The following is a 16,625-nucleotide window of genomic DNA, read 5'->3' as shown; positions in this document are numbered from 1 at the left end:
TCTGTAAATAAGAGGAGTGAATTACAGACAATATATAAGGTAGATAATACATAATAGGAATCTGTAAATAAGAGGGGTGAATTACAGACAATATATAAGGTAGAGAATACATAATAGGAATCTGTAAATAAGAGGGGTGGATTACAGACAATATATAAGGTAGAGAATACATTAAAAGAATCTGTAAATAAGAGGAGTGAATTACAGACAATATATAAGGTAGAGAATACATTAAAAGAATCTGTAAATAAGGGGAGTGGACTAGAGCCAGCATGCAAGTTAGAGAAACGAATCACAAGTGGTATTAAAAAAAGAAAAGGTTACAATTAACATAACTTACAAATTACAGAAATGTGCCCATCTAGCTTGGAGAGTATTGCTATTGTGCGAAAGGTGTCGTTGTTTTTGGATATAACAGATATAGTGTGGATGACATATTATTAAATTATGAGGTCTGAAAAAATTAAATTTCGTGTAAAATAAAAACAACTGTAGGAAATTATTAATAATATGTACATATATGTAACTATCCTGGGGATAGCTGTAAGGAGTTTTTTCTTGCCACCAAACTCCCATTGGAGGGATACCTCTCAAACCCCCGCCCTGTCTCCTTGTAGATTTCAAAATCCCTTAACGACGCCCTTGAACCTCAACAATAAACAAGTTACATCCAGTGTTTGAATTCAACAACAATAACCAATTCTAACCAATAATTAGTTAGAATAGTTTATTCACAATGAGCTAAACAATTAGGTCAGATACCTCTATGGTCCAGGCATAGTGGTCCCTATTTTGGAAATGCGGACTAGAGGGAAGTCATCCAGTCGGCACCCCCGCCGCCTGAAGCGAATACTCTTAACCGAATAGCGAAGTTTCTTATAATACACCCATAGTGTGTTTGGTAGCACTTCGGCTCGAACCAGAGACCCTCGGATCAATATCCGATAAGCTAACCGCTAGGCCACGCTCGGGGCCCAATAATTAGACACACCAAGGATTGAATAATATCACAGATAAATACAACAAATAATTTTACATTCACATTATAAAATAGTTCTTTTTTTTTAAATCAAACTTTTTATATTGATTATTCTGAAACTAAACAGTATAATGATTGTTGTTACTTTTCAAAATCAAACTACATGGAATGTTAATGGCCGAGGCAACACCAGGTGGCTTTAGGACCAAAATTATTGAGCAGCTTTTAATATAAGTAATTGAAACTTGACTTACTTATGGTGTTTTGGGTTGTCTTTTACCTATCACGCAGAACCTAATTCCATATTTCAAATTTCTTTTTAGTAACTGACTTGCACAGTTTCTGTTTATACGATTGTTTTTATCATTTTTAATTCCAGAATTAAAACAGGCGATGTGTTACCATACAATAATGCCAGATTAAGTTTTTAGAAGGTCTAACATCCGGGTTATCGCATTTTTTATTATACATGATTTTTTTTTAGTATTGCTAAGTTAAGTTGTTAGATAATAGTTTTATCTTTAAGAAAATCATAACCGATTAGAGTTTTTCGTACGTACTTTCTTATTGGGGTTATTTTCATCTTTGTAGAATTGGGCGTGGGTAGTCGTTAACGTACCGGCTGCGAACCAGAGGTCCAATGTTCGAGCTACGACGTGCCACTGAACATTCTCCACACTTTTGGCTTTGGGCGCAAAATCAAATCGATAGTCAATCCTGTTATTTCGTTAAGAGTAGTTATGTAGGCGATGGGTGCTAGGGACTAGTTGCCCTCCCTCTGTTCAGCAGTTTTAAATTAGAAGTGGCTACGTTGGAGACTGTAACCTAGTCGTTTATCACATATGTCGTGTTAGATGTCGTTCATGTTAAGAACACAAAACAGCATACATTACGTGCTTTAACGAATAGAGTAATGAGTAATAAATACGTATAGATAAACAATAACACAATAATTCCTTTGTACTTGACGTTAAAATGTGATTTTGATTGGTGAATTTTGAACCATTAATCTATCAGAAACCTGAGTAGTTTATCTTCAATTAGTCTCATATATATATAACTCAAGTTATACTTTGTTTTGTTTGTTTGTTTTGAAGTTACACGAGGGCTACCTGCGCTAGCCGTCCGTAATTTAGCAATGAAGTACTAGATGGAAAGCAGCTGGTCATCACCACCTACCGTCAACTCTTGGGCTACACTTTTACCAACGAATAGTGGGATTGACCGTCACATTATAACGGCTACCTGCGCTAGCCGTCCGTAATTTAGCAATGAAATACTAGATGGAAGGCAGCTGGTCATCACCACCTACCGTCAACTCTTGGGCTACACTTTTATCAACGAATAATGGGATTCAACGTCACATTATAACGCCCCCACGGCTGAAAGGGCGAACATGTTTGGTGGGACGGGGATTCAAACCCGCGTCTCGCAGAGTTTGTTTTGTTTTGGCGATAATGCATATTGGGCTATCCATGCTATGCCTACCGATTTTTAGCGTTATAAACCCACAAGCTTAATTCTATGCCAACAGGGGGACTTAACTGACAGGAAATTTAAGTGGTCAAGATAAAACGTAAAACAAGCTTACAAAAAGTTAACATAAAAACTTAAATTAGTGAACATCCAGTCCTCCAGTAAGTCGTTGAGTAACAAAATTTGAGTTTAACATTTCTGTGCTATAATAATAATAGCCCTCTGGTGCCCCCCCAAGTGGCACAGCGGTATGTCTGCGGATTTACAGCGCTAAAAAAGCGATATCTGTGGTGGGCAGAGCACAGATTGTCTATTATGTAGCTTTGTGCTTAATTCCAAACAAACAAACAAGCCTCCTGGTGGCTCAGCGGTAAGTCTGAGAGTTTAAACGTTAAATATCGGTCTTCGGTGGGCAGAACAAAAATAACCCATTGTGTATTTTTGCGCTCAACAACAAACAAACTATAACAATAAAGAAAAAGTACGTTACTGGAAAACTATACTTCAACAAGTTTTTTCGTTAAACGTACTTATTACACCTGATAATATTGTTAGTTTAGATACCGATACACATACTTTATTCTAAAACTATACTTCAACAAGTTTTTTCGTTAAACGTACTTATTACACCTGATAATATTGTTAGTTTAGATACCGATACACATACTTTATTCTAAAATGCGACGTCAGATTAGAAGCTGTTTTATAGGTTATGACAAGGAAAGGCTGCTAGTAAAAGTATCAGAAACAATTCAGTGCCATTCAGTTAGAAATGTTTTTAAATATGGGCCTACCTTGAGTGAAGTTGGAAATGTTTTTAAATATGGGCCTACCTTGAGTGAAGTTGGAAATGTTTTTAAATATGGGCCTACCTTGAGTGAAGTTGGAAATGTTTTTAAATATGGGCCTACCTTGAGTGAAGTTAGAAATGTTTTTAAATATGGGCCTACCTTAAGTGAAGTTGGAAATGTTTTTTAAATATGGGCCTACCTTGAGTGAAGTTGGAAATGTTTTTAAATATGGGCCTACCTTGAGTGAAGTTAGAAATGTTTTTAAATATGGGCCTACCTTGAGTGAAGTTAGAAATGCTTTCGTTTCCTACAGCCTTGTTGATGATGGACCCATGTTTTGGTGGAATGGTGATGGTGTACTCTAGAATAATATTCTGACTGTCCGAATCTTCTGCTCGAAGAATTTTGTTGGTAAAGCGGTATCCAAGCTGACCATTGTCCAGTAGATCTATGGATGAGGCACCTTTATTAATCACAATTTGGGGTATACTGTTATCGAAAGGAACAATTTCTATTTCTAATGTCTGAGGTTTGCGAGTTTCCTTTGCAGTATCTGGATAAACGTAAAAATCCATATGGGTTCCATCTGTTATGGTGAAAGAAAAACCATCCTGTGTACTCTCGCTTCCGTCGTGATGGTAACTAATCTTGTTCTGTCGAAGATCCTCTAATGTGAAAACCTTGATGGGTTGTAATTTGTTATATAAGATTTTACCATGTACTGGGCCCTGAGTGATAGTGAATTTTACCTTTTTATCATCTGTGTCTTTATCTTCCACTTTTACCTCAAATGGAGTAATTAGTTTTTCCCCATCCTCCAGGACACGAAGTTTATTTAAGAATAAAAGTGGTTTCTTGTTGTCAATGTCGCTGATGGAGATCCTAAATGTCCGGTAAACAGAATTATATCCATCAGTTGCTTCAAACTCAAACCTGTCCATTTTGATCTCTTCATCATCAGTGTGTACGTAATAGATCTTGCTGCCAGCGAGGTCCAATTGAGTGAATGATGTTACTGGAACACCTGGATTGTCCGTAGACTCCAGATACCCTCTGATGGGAGGTCTGGTTATGATGAATCTTAGATGTTCATCATCACTGTTGAGGTCACTGGTACTAATAACATCTGTTGTTAACGTGACTTTTCCCCCTTCTGGAAGCTCTACGCCTTTATTGATGACGTCAGGAAAGATTTGATCAGCCCCTTCTACCGAAATCCAGAAATATCTGTCAACATATGTGTTGTAGCCGTCAGTAATGTCAAACTTGATTAGATCTCTCACACCCTCCCTTCCTGTGTGAGTATACATGATCACTTCTTCATCAATATCACCTTGGGTAAAATTAGAACCTTTCGTCAGGTTGAATAAAGGCAAACGAGAAATGGGATCCAAAATTATGAATTCTCCATGTTTAGGTGGTTGTCTAACTACGAATATTATGTCACTGTCTTCGGTATCCAGATCTTCTGCCTTCAATACTGTGTTTGTAATTATTTTACTTTCTCCCTTACCAACCTCTAATCCATCATTGATTGCCAAACGAGGAGTTTCGTCATCAACAGGTAACACTATTACTAGCACCTTCTTGCTGATATTGTGCAGACCATCAGTTAACTCCAACTCCAACACATCTTCTGTTGTTTCAGAATCATCATGCTCATACAAAATGCTTGATCCTAAAGAAATTTGATCTAAGGTGAAACTGTCTATCTCTTCATCTCCAGTGGCCAGCTGGATAACAATTTTACCATGTTCGGGTTTGGTTTTCACTCTAAATGTTAATGTATCCTCCGGAATATCCAAATCATCTGCATTTAGTATGGGTAGATCAATACTTAGTTTCATACCTTCTTGAACAATAAATTCTCTCATAAATATTTCCGGAATTTCGTCATTGGTTGGTTCAATTTTTATTGGAATGAGTGAGTGTGGAGAAAAGTTTATTCCATCTGAACAGCTAAAAGTCAAACTATCATTAATGGGTTCCACCCTCTTGTGGACACTCTGAACATAGTTTATATGGTACTTTTTTATGTCAGATATTTTGAAAGCAGTCACGGGAATTCCAATTCTTGATTTTTCTGATCCTGGAGCAGGAGATATGTTTTCCACATAACCATGAAGTGGTTGGACTTGGATGGTACACACTATATCATCATCATTAGTATCAATATCCACAGCATTCAGATGGAACGTTGAGATAATAGATTTGTTTGCTTCAGGAACAACTAATTCTGGACCCACAGTTACTTCAGGTGCCACATTGTCAACTGGTTCAATATTGACATCCACCTGAATATAGTTTATCTTATTACCTCCGAACAATAAATCGTTAGACAGATCAGAAACAGACAGCTTAAAAGTATCCACGGTGCTATTTTCTCCAATCTCATCTCCATTATGCACATAAAATATTGTGTTTTTTTCCACATCTTCTTGAGTAAACTTGTCAGTGCTTATTCCATTCAGCTCAATTCTACCCTGTGTAGGAGGATCATCAATGAAGAATGTTATTTTCAAATCATCTGTATCTGGATCAGTGGCTTTGATAACCTTATTGGTGATATGTGTTCTGCCACCTTCCCTGACGTCTATGGATAGACCAATCGTACCTGGAGCTAACTGGAGAATAGGTGGCTCATCATCAATAGGTCGAATTTTAACATTGACGGTTATAGGAACCTTGTGAGTTCCATCTGAAACTTCAACTTCAAATTTATCGTTCTCTTTCTCAGCACCACTATTGACATAGTTTATCAGTCCGTCAGCAATGTCGTTCTTCGTGAAGTTATCTTCCTTTTCTAGTTTTACATCTCCATGGTTTATGTTGCCATTGTTAGGGACTTGTTTAAGAGTAAATAAAATAAAGTTAGGATCGGTATCGATATCATCAGCGTCCAAAACATCGGGACTTATATTTACAAAACCGTTTTCAAATACTTCCAGTCCTTTATTACGGATAGTTGGGGGTTTGTTATCCACTGGTAGCAGCCGGATGGTGAATATTTGTCCTGGAAGAACATTCCCAGCCAGATCTTCTACTTCAAACTCAAACTGAATAACCCTTGGAATAATGCCTTGTTCAACTGATGGTGGCTTATAGGCTATTTTGTGGTGATTTATTTGAGCTTGGGTGAATTCGGTAACTTCTTGGTCAGGTTTTTCTGATAAAACCACCTTTCCTGGGTCCAATGGATTATTTGGGTCTGTGTCATATGGTTCACGGGTGATCTTGTACTTAAGTTTGCGGTCTTTAGTATCAATATCTGTGAAATGAAGGTGTTTTTTTGTGATGTCAGCATTCTCAAACTCATCTACTACCATTTCAAGAGGAGTTCCTGGATAGGGCTCGGGTGGGATTTTATCCAGAGGTATGATCTTTATTACAAACTCTTTGTCATTAGATTCATTTGGAGGAATATTATCATCTGAAATACGAAATCTTATCTTCTCTATGACAGGTTCAGTTTTATGCTCTCCACTGTGTCTGTACAATATCTTTCCTTCCAGAAGGTCGTGTTGTGTCCAGGTTGTAATGGGTCTCTCGTAGTTGCCATCCACAAACTGCCAGTTTTGGAGGTCATTAGGTACCTCAAGTTGTTTTTTTAAAATTTCCCCTTCTGAAGAAAATGGTTGTTGTAGTTCATATTTTATTGTTAAATCATCACTGTCTACATCGGTAGCACTAAGTACAAATGGGGTAATTTTTCTTTTCTCCCCTTCTGCAATGGTTAATCCAGTGTTCACATCTAATACAGGTGGTTCATCATCGTCTGGGTAAATAATTACAGGAAAGAGAAACTCGACCTGTTTAGTCCTATCATTCAGCATAAATATTATGTTATCACTATAAGTTTCGCTACCATCATGTTGATATGTCACCAAACCGGCATCTAAGTCAGCAGGGGAAAACTGCTTCACTGGGCTTCCCATGAACAACAACTGACCATGTCTCAGCCCATCTGAGACTGACACTATAACCTCATCAATGTTATTTTCATCAGCTATTTCCAGATTCTTGGAACTCTGTAATTTTCTTGACTGTCCTTCAAACAACATAAGGCCAGAATTTCGTGTGGCTAAAGGAGCTAAGGTATTTTTAGGATGAACCACGATCATCAAACTGAATGGTTCAGAATTCAAACCCTCAGCATCTATCACTTCCATCTTAATTTCGAAAGTTCTTTTAATGTTAGAGTCAGATGCAGGAGGCTTGTAAGCTATCTTCAGGTCATCAAGGTCTTTCTGGTAAAAGGATGTAATGGGAACATTCTGATCATCGGTACTCACGATATGGCCTTCTCCGTAACCCAAAGGAGACGTGATGTTGAAGATGAGGTTCTCAGGAGGTGTTTCCAGATCTTGTGCTGAAAGTATTCGAGGAGTGATAGCCGTCATGATGAACTGATTTACGTCCAGTAGGAGTAGAGAACTAAAATCTGCCTGAGGAGGACTATTGGGATGGCCGCCCTTGATTTTCGCTGTCAAGTGAAAATATTCCTGTTTCAGTAAATTCCCATTAAGATCAGTCACCTCCACCACCATCGGTATGTGATCCTGATTAGGCGAACGATGAGTATAAGTATGATTGTAGCGAATATCCGCCTTCAAAAAGCTATCACAGTTTTGCATCACTCCATTGGTGGTGGTGTTCAAGATCTCTCCATACCGCGGCAGACCACTAACTTTGCCCAGTATCGTTACCTTACACTCCTGGTTGTTCCGATCGTACGAAAACTGTAACGCTTTATCGTCAATTGGCGCGCTTATTCCTAGAAGGTTCTCCACTAGAATCGGCATGTTTTTAGTAACGAGCTCAAGTTGCACGAACAATACCTCGACGTGTATGGTAAATGGTACAATTATGGTGTCATCAGCTGTATCATATCGTAATATCAGTTTAATTCTATCCTGGGGAGGTGTGCGGGCCCCGAAATGAAAATACTGCACCTCCTGCACACCAAACTGGCAAGGGAAATGGGAGGGAAGCAGCTTACCTGGCCGTTGAGATAAAGGGTCATTCTGGATAACCGTAACGGTACATCTATCCGCATCTCGGACTTTAATTTTTAGGTCTCTAGTCGGGTCTACAAACACGGTCCTTCCGAAAGCTACCTCGATCCCACTGTTGAGTTCGATTATATCCTGCTCGGTAAGAGAAACATCTCGCTGTTGTCCGTGGGCTGGGATGCTAAACGAAAGGAATAAAAACAACACAGAAGTCTTTGTCCACAACATAATCCCAGAATCTAATAATATTTTAAACACAGGAATAGCTGTTTCGTTCCTTTCTCACGTGGTCGATTCACACAACAAAAGGTTTAAGTCACTCGCCGACTTTCACCGCCGTGTATTGCACGTTGTTCGCTTCCACTAAGCCTTATGTTTAGTCCTTCATCTCTGCATACTAACCAAAACACTGTTGCAGCGGAACTACGCAAATAGTTATAAAACCACCGAACTCGTAAGGTGGCTCTTGCCATCGCACCCTCGGACCTAGTTGGCTACACGCCCAGTGCAGTAAGCGTTAGAGTAGTCCAATAGGAGCCTAAGGAGTCCTATACGTAACATCGGTTCGTAAAATGAAACCTAATTCATCTCCTGGGAAAATCCGGATTAACACATAAAGCGTTATATTGAAAGTCGGTTCTTGATATTGTTTATATATATTCAATTCTATGTAGTTATTTTTCTTATCTTAAAGACCGAAGCACAAAAGTAAGGAGAGAAAAATGAAATCGAATTTGTAGTTTGAAATAAGTTAAGATAAATCTGTGATATAAAAACGTGATTGGGATGCGTGTAATAAGATGCTATATGGATATAAATGTCATATCAGTACGAAAAATTCGTTATATGATTTGTGCACTTTTGTTTTTTGGGTGTATTTAAATACAATGCATCATTATCCATTTTCTGTACATGTTCGCATGACATATATATATATATACCATGCTTGATTCACTATGTAGGTAACTTTGCTATTAGCGATATTTTCGGTCTTAATTTCAATAATATCTCTCTAGGTGGTTGAGATTAGTCGATAAATAATTTTTATATTACGAGGAGATGAAAATAGTTTGCTGGTTACAGAGAGAAAATATGTTTGTTTGCAGTTAAGCACAAAGCTACACGAAGGGCTATCTGTGCTCTGCTCACCACGGATATCGAAATCCGGTTTCTAGCTTTGTAAGTACGCAGACTAACCGCTGTACCACTAGGGGGCACAGAGAGAACATGAAAATATTTTGTTGATTACACCAATTTATCTATAATACGGTGACAGAAAGATATGTTGTTTTTACCATCTGTATTATTCTGTTTTTTCTTGTGTACAAACGATTTCCTGGGATTGTTTGATCTCCGAAATTTAAAGTACATTTAAGTACTTATTTGAAGAATCAGAGCTCGAATAATAACTGAGCGTTATTAACTTAATCATTCTTTAATATGCAAAAGAATGACTTTTTAATACATAAACATTACTTTTGTCTGTGTATACTGTGAAGTTCACTTTACTAAAGAGTAAATACAAAAGCAATGTTGTATTTTCAACATAAAAATGTCAGAATTTGCTTATACCATTCATGCTTGAGAAAACTTAACCTGGCTTTATGAACTGTATACTAACGACTACATTTCAGACCTATATCGCGGTTTATTTGTATATGTGTGTGTGTGTGTGTTGTTAACCCTAGAAACTATATATTGGGCTATCTGCGCCCACTCACCGATGGGATCAAACCCAATTTTAGCTTATAAGCTCTGAAGCTTACCTCTGAGTCACCGACTGCGTTTTGGTAGTGACTGTAAGACCTTCTTTTAATGTGATATTTATTGTTGCGTTCAGTCACAAAACTACCCCAGGCCTTCTTTTAATGTGATATTTATTGTTCCACTTAGTCACAAAACTACCCCAGGCATTCTTTTAATATGATATTTATTGTACCGTTTAGTCCCAAAACTACCTCAGGCCGTACTTTATTGAGATATTTATTGTACCGTTTAGTCACAAAACTACCACAGGCCTTCTTTTAATATGATATTTGTTGTACCGTTTAGTCATAAAACTACCTCTTCAAGTTAATTACAGCCGGCTCCCCAGTGGCACAGCGGTATATCTGCGGATTTACAACGCTAGAATCCGGGTTTCGATACAGATAACCCATTGTGTAGCTTTGCGCTTAATTACAAACAATAATTACAGCCTGGATCTTTTATTTCTTTTCAGTCTTTTTCTCTTTGCTAACAAGGAATTCAGAAAACTGCATTGGTGCTACTGACGAATGTGATGCTCGCATTTTAATTGATGAAGTTTACATTTATTGAAGAAATTGAAGCATTCTTTATCATTTAATCTCCTGGGAATCATAGAGTTCATGGTTGAGGTCCCATTGCTACAAAGTCGCGCTCTGCACTTTGAGGCTGATTAACTCCGTTTACTTCAATACAAGCTATTGACTTGCATCAACTTCATTACTATGTGAGATCTTGTTTTTTGCTCTGGTCAGTAGCTTCACGCCCTCTCCACCAAAATAACAAACTTGGCCGGTCTGTGAATCTGAGAGTTCATGGTTTACGTCCCGTTGTCACAAACTCGTGCTCTGCACAATGAGTACGTTAGAAGAGAGATGGTAAAATCATAATATTTTATTAGAGTAGCTCACCTGTTGGCGGTAGGTGCTCTTGACCAACTGCCCTCTCTCTCTATCACTTTATTGAAAAACAAAATGGTGGTTTTATGTTCATGACATGGAATTTTGTGTGTATTGTACTTACTACAAATAAATATCATTATTGTTATTAACTTATTCTTTCATTCTGTTAAACGAAATCAAATTAATGTATTTTTCTCATCACCAAAACAGTAATTTTTGACTAAAATTCACAATTTTGGTAATGAGGTTGGGGGGACGTTTTTAGCTCCCCAAAGTAGTTCGTTTGCTTTGTCTAACAACCAATAATTGTATTTTTTATGGGATTTCCATTAATTTATATTGCTCAGTTATTCTTACATTTAAATAATTTTGTTTTAAAGCACAAAGTTTTGGATTTTAGTACAATTTAACTACGAAACCAGCTTTGAAAATATTATATTAATCTATTTCAATTATATAGAGAAACCACACCCCATTAAAACTTAAGAAACACGTGATTCGACAACCCATATCTACAAGAACCAATTACCTTGGAACTTAATGTAAAAGTAATCACCACAAACAAACAACATTCAAACATTCTTATCACAAAAATTTGAAAAATATGTTGTTTTACATGTGGTTTACAATATCGTGAAAAAAAGAACGTTGTGCTCTAAACCACTGAAAAATGTATATAATTTTTCGTATGTTTAACAGAGTTGTGATTGGTCACTTTTTGCCTTGATATTCGAATTTGAAGCGAAAGAAAACAATATCATTCCCATAATGAAAAGAAAGTTAACATTAATAAGTTGGGAAAAACACCAAATTTGGATTGAAATACGGCAGCCTTTTAATATCTCTGTGATTTAAAGGACTTGAAAAACGTTTTTTAAATATTTTAACAGTGTTTCAGTAAGAATCTGACTCATTTGTGATTGTACGTTAATTATTTCACGTTTATACATCACTTACTTATATTACTACTGCCAACACCAACTTACATATATAACTACTACCAACACCAACTTACTTATATCACTACTGCCAACACCAACTTATATATATATATATATATAACTACTACCAACACCAACTTACTTATATCACTTGCCAACACCAACTTATATATATATATATATATCACTGCTGCCAACACATTTTGCCAACATTAGTTTACATGTCATCTACTGCCAACAGTAGCTTACATGTGTCATCTACTGTCATCATTAGCTTACGTTTGTCACGTTATGCCAATATAGCATCTTCTACCAACAGTGTGCATTCTGCGATGTTAACATCAACACTGCCATCTAATGGCGCTAAAACACACTACTAAACTGATGCGCATGTGTACCTGTTGTGTGATATGTACAAAAAAGTTGCCCTTGAAAAGTGAAACACAGACATTAATCACATTTAAACAAAACATGTAAGATAAAAATAAGTATGCGAGTATTTTTGGCAATTTTTTCAACTTCTTTAAATAATATTGCCGTAAATAGTAATTACGTTTATAAAGACATACCATAAAACTTAACATTACAATCTGATGTTTATCGTTATTAAGTATTAAATAATTTACGAGGGTTTAAAGTTTATAGTGCAAGCTGGGGAGTTGTATTCACTGTTTTAAAAAATAAATTGTTTGTTTGTTTGTAATTAAGCACAAAGCTACACAATGGGCTATCAGTGCTCTGCCCACCACGGATATCGAAACCCGGATTCTAGCGTTGTAATTCCGCAGACATACTGCTGTGCCACTAGGGGGCTAAAAATAAATAATACACGGCATAAAATCAGTTAGCAAGTGTCCTGTTTCCCCCAATAACGAAAGTTGGCTTAAATAAAAACTGTTATGTTTTCTGGAGTCATAGGGTGTGTTTTAATTATTTTGTTATTAAATAATTTGTTTAAAATATCTTACAGGCAATGCACTAAGAAGTTACAGGTTTCGAAGTTTTTAATATTCTAAACTCCAAACTAACAACGTACAAGAAACCAACTCGAACCACAACTTTGACACTCTACAATTACTAACTGACTACGCGTGCTACAAGTTTATTTTATACTGATACTATCTTTGACCATGTAGTGGCCGTGTTAAAGTTTACTATCTACAGATACGAACTTTAATAACATTGTGACCGAAAAAGTCAGCCAGTGTTACAACTTCATTTTCTTAGATAGCTAACTAATCCATATTGTGACCGAAAAAATCAGCCAGGGTTACAACTTCATTTTCTTAGATAGCTAACTAATCCACATTGTGACCGAAAACATCAGCCAGTGTTACAACTTCATTTTCTTAGATAGCTAACTAATCTACACCGTGACCGAAAACATCAGCCAGTGTTACAACTTCATTTTCTTAGATAGCTAACTAATCCACATTGTGACCGAAAAATCAGCCAGTGTTACAACTTCATTTTCTTAGATAGCTAACTAATCCACATTGTAACCGAAAAAATCAGCCAGTGTTATAACTTCATTTTCTTAGATAGCTAACTAATCCACATTGTGTTCCGCCTTTTGAGAATTCGAGACATTAGCTATCTTGTTTCTGATTGGACCACGCTGTGATCCACGTCGCTACTACAAAAATAAATCACCTCAATATAATCACTGAATCAATCCATACCTGAAATATATTATTTTAATGTTTATTTTAACCTTGAAGTAATCCGAATAACCTATTGCTACTACACCCACATTTCATAGATAAAAAAGTCTGACATCTACTATGAACTGTGTTATTTTGAAGTTTATTTTAACCTTGAAGTGACCGAATAACCTATTGCTACTACACCCACATTTCATAGATAAAAAAGTCTGACATCTACTATGAACTGTGTTATTTTGGAACTACTCTCTTTTAAAATGTCTGATGTTAAAAGAAAGTCGTAAAAAACAACTAAAATGAAATTCACTTATGTACTTCATAACTGAGAAACTAATGTAACTAAATAGTTTTCATTGCTAGTCTCCTTCAATTAGTACATGTAAGTTAACCCTAGAATTAACAATGTATCTCCACATGGCTCCATCGGCTTTTTAAAGACACTTTTCTAAACTAATTATACACCCTATTGCTAATGAGTCTATAGCTTTATTGTGTTATATTAACATGTCATATTAACATGTCTAAAATGCAGTCAAAAATACCATTAATAATGCAACTAATCCCACACTCACTAATGTAGTCTCAGTAGCGTATGTCCCCGCAATTGCGGGCAGGGGCGAGCCAAAAGGGGACCAGATAAATTTAATAATTGCCGACAAGGAGAGAGACAAAGTGACAAAGAGTTTAATTTGTTTGAACTAAAGGATGGTTGCCCAGTTCTATTAAGTTAACGATATCAATCAGCCAGAATCGTAACTACAATTATAAGGAAATAAATGTAGGGGTCCAACTACTTTTTACGCGGGGGGGGGGGAGCCATCTTTTGTAGTTACCCCATAGAAAACGAGTGACTTCTCTTGACTTATTTGGTCAGTGTTGTTACAGGTAAAAACATAAAGTTAATCAACATATGGACCGAATCGAACTTGAATGCTTAACCTTGTTTCGTGAGTGTATTATAAAAAGTGATATCAATTTGGTAGATGAACGAATTCGTTTATTGTACTGACTTAAAAAAAATTAGCAGGGGCGGCGGAAAGGAGGGGGTGCTGGTACCGAAGCTGCTCCAAAATCGTGCCTTAGCCTCCTCTGTAGCCCCCAACAAATAATGCTTACTGTAAAAGCTGATTCACTTCCTAAATACTGAATATATGCCCCCCATGATGTAGAGTGCAGCCCCCTCAACTCTTTGTTTAGCCTATCTCACCCCATCGCCGGGAAAAAGTTAACTAGCAGTTCATTGTGAAATCGGGTATTTTCTAAAAAGTGACGTTCTTAAAGTATACCAACTTTGCAGGAGATTATCCCAAATGTTACTTGCTTTAAAGTTTACTATTTACTGAAATATTAGAAAACATATTATATATTTAGTTATTGCAAATTTTTCGCAGAAAGCTACACAAAGGGCCCCTCTCTTTACTCAGCCAACACCTAATTGTTAAACTCATAGACTAGAGGAAAGGCAGCTAGTCAACAGCACTCACCGCCAACTCTTGGGCTATTTTTGTCTTAGAGAGTAGTGGGATTTGAGTACCACTCTTATAACTTCCACATGATCCTAAAGTGCGGGGCGCGTTTTAAAGGTAACGAGTCGCGAACCGTGAATCAACGAATTCACAATCTCTGCATGCTGTCTACTAGGCCACGCCCGGCCCCTGATAACACATAAAAAAATAACCGTTTATCGAGAAAGATAAAGATAATCCAGGCAAGACAAAGAAATTTTCTTATAAATGACAAGTCAAGCCTAACTTGATAAAATATTTTTAGGGACATCCTGTAAACGCTATGATTAAAATTATGATAAAAAAAAACTTTGAAAAATACGTAGTTTTCTTGTTTTTGTTTTGATTTTCTACTGATCTCTTTAAACGAGGTATTTTCCGAAAATCCTTTTCAGGATTGCATTACATCGACAGAGGTTCTTACCATACTATGTCCTGTTGTTTACTGAAAATGATAATAATTGTAACAGTACCCGTCGCTAACTTATCGGAATTCACTTCTCAATAATTAGGTTTTACTGCAAAGTCTCTGTTGAAAATTATAAAGTTTCAATGAACCTCCAAAAATAGATGATACCCGTGAAAGAAGTAGATTCAGTACGTAAACCAATACTACAAAATTGGCATTAGCAGCTGTACGGTTGAAGCGTGCTGTGATAATGTTTTGTTTTTCAAATTTTGTTTTGTAAAAATGATTGTACGTCACAAATACATGTAATAATAATTACCAAGGATGTGCACGACTTTTTGTATTTATGCACGCGCCGCCTGATATGTGTATTGGTGCATTCTGAGTACTAGATAATATCGTTAACTTTGGGTTTTACTTTTTTTATATAAAATAAAATGAACACATACAAAGATATGTTATTCTGTACCTTGTTGTTCAATATTACAGTAGTTGTTGTCATTGGATAAAATACAACCACACCTAGCTTCTAACTGTGGTCTGTTGGGTGACCTTCGCGCCCTCGAGCGGTAGATCATTAGTTCCAAGTTGAAAAGCTTTTTAAAAAATTACATTTACGATTCTATTCTGCTTCTTTTTTTTTTTCAATTCAAACATTTCACAAAACCGTCTCAAAAATAACTGCTTCTATATAAACAACAACAAACAAGTGGGCTGAAGGCTAATTAAGAAACAGGTCGCCCGCTATTTACTAGACAAGCCTCGTTCTAAGAAAATATCCTCGATACCAAATCCCTTTCAAGGCAAAAGTTGGCGAGTTTCGTCTGTTATGTTAGACCTATATCATGTTTTTACTTGAATATACACAAACACGTATACACGGTTCGCGTGGTTTTTTCATCGTAGGAAAATTCGTGAGTGTAAAATTAAACAATCAAGTGTTCGTGCCATGAAAGAAAAGGTCCTCGTTTTTCCATTTTGTATTTAAAATTGATCTTTTTTGTACCGTTTATTTATCAAGACCTTGATCTGCTGTGAATAAGGTTGGAAAAGCACGTTGAGCTGGAACAGCGTAACATCGCCTTTGATGATATCCTAAACCACGTGTTATGGATGCGTGTACAGAAGAACCAAGACAAACCAAATGTGTATTTGGCTAACGTTGAGCTGGAACAGTGTAACATCGCCGTTGATGATATC

The 16,625-nt window shown here is 36.6% G+C and overlaps 1 protein-coding gene across 1 annotated transcript; it reads right to left on the bottom strand.

Moving 5' to 3' along the window:
* Positions 1-3,445: 3,445 nt before the first annotated feature.
* Positions 3,446-14,942, bottom strand: LOC106469196 (FRAS1-related extracellular matrix protein 2-like; the record flags this gene model as incomplete). Its single annotated transcript, XM_013929663.2, has 2 exons — positions 14,932-14,942; positions 3,446-7,718 (listed from the first exon to the last, which is right to left on the bottom strand). A coding segment is annotated over exon 2 (4,201 nt), but the record flags the coding sequence as incomplete, so codon positions are not given.
* Between the last annotated feature and the right edge of the window lie 1,683 nt (positions 14,943-16,625).

The sequence above is a fragment of the Limulus polyphemus genome, unplaced genomic scaffold (assembly GCF_000517525.1).
Source record: "Limulus polyphemus unplaced genomic scaffold, Limulus_polyphemus-2.1.2 Scaffold3350, whole genome shotgun sequence".
NCBI classification, from domain to species: Eukaryota; Metazoa; Arthropoda; class Merostomata; order Xiphosura; family Limulidae; genus Limulus; species Limulus polyphemus.
This window is presented reverse-complemented; position numbering and strand designations above follow the sequence as displayed.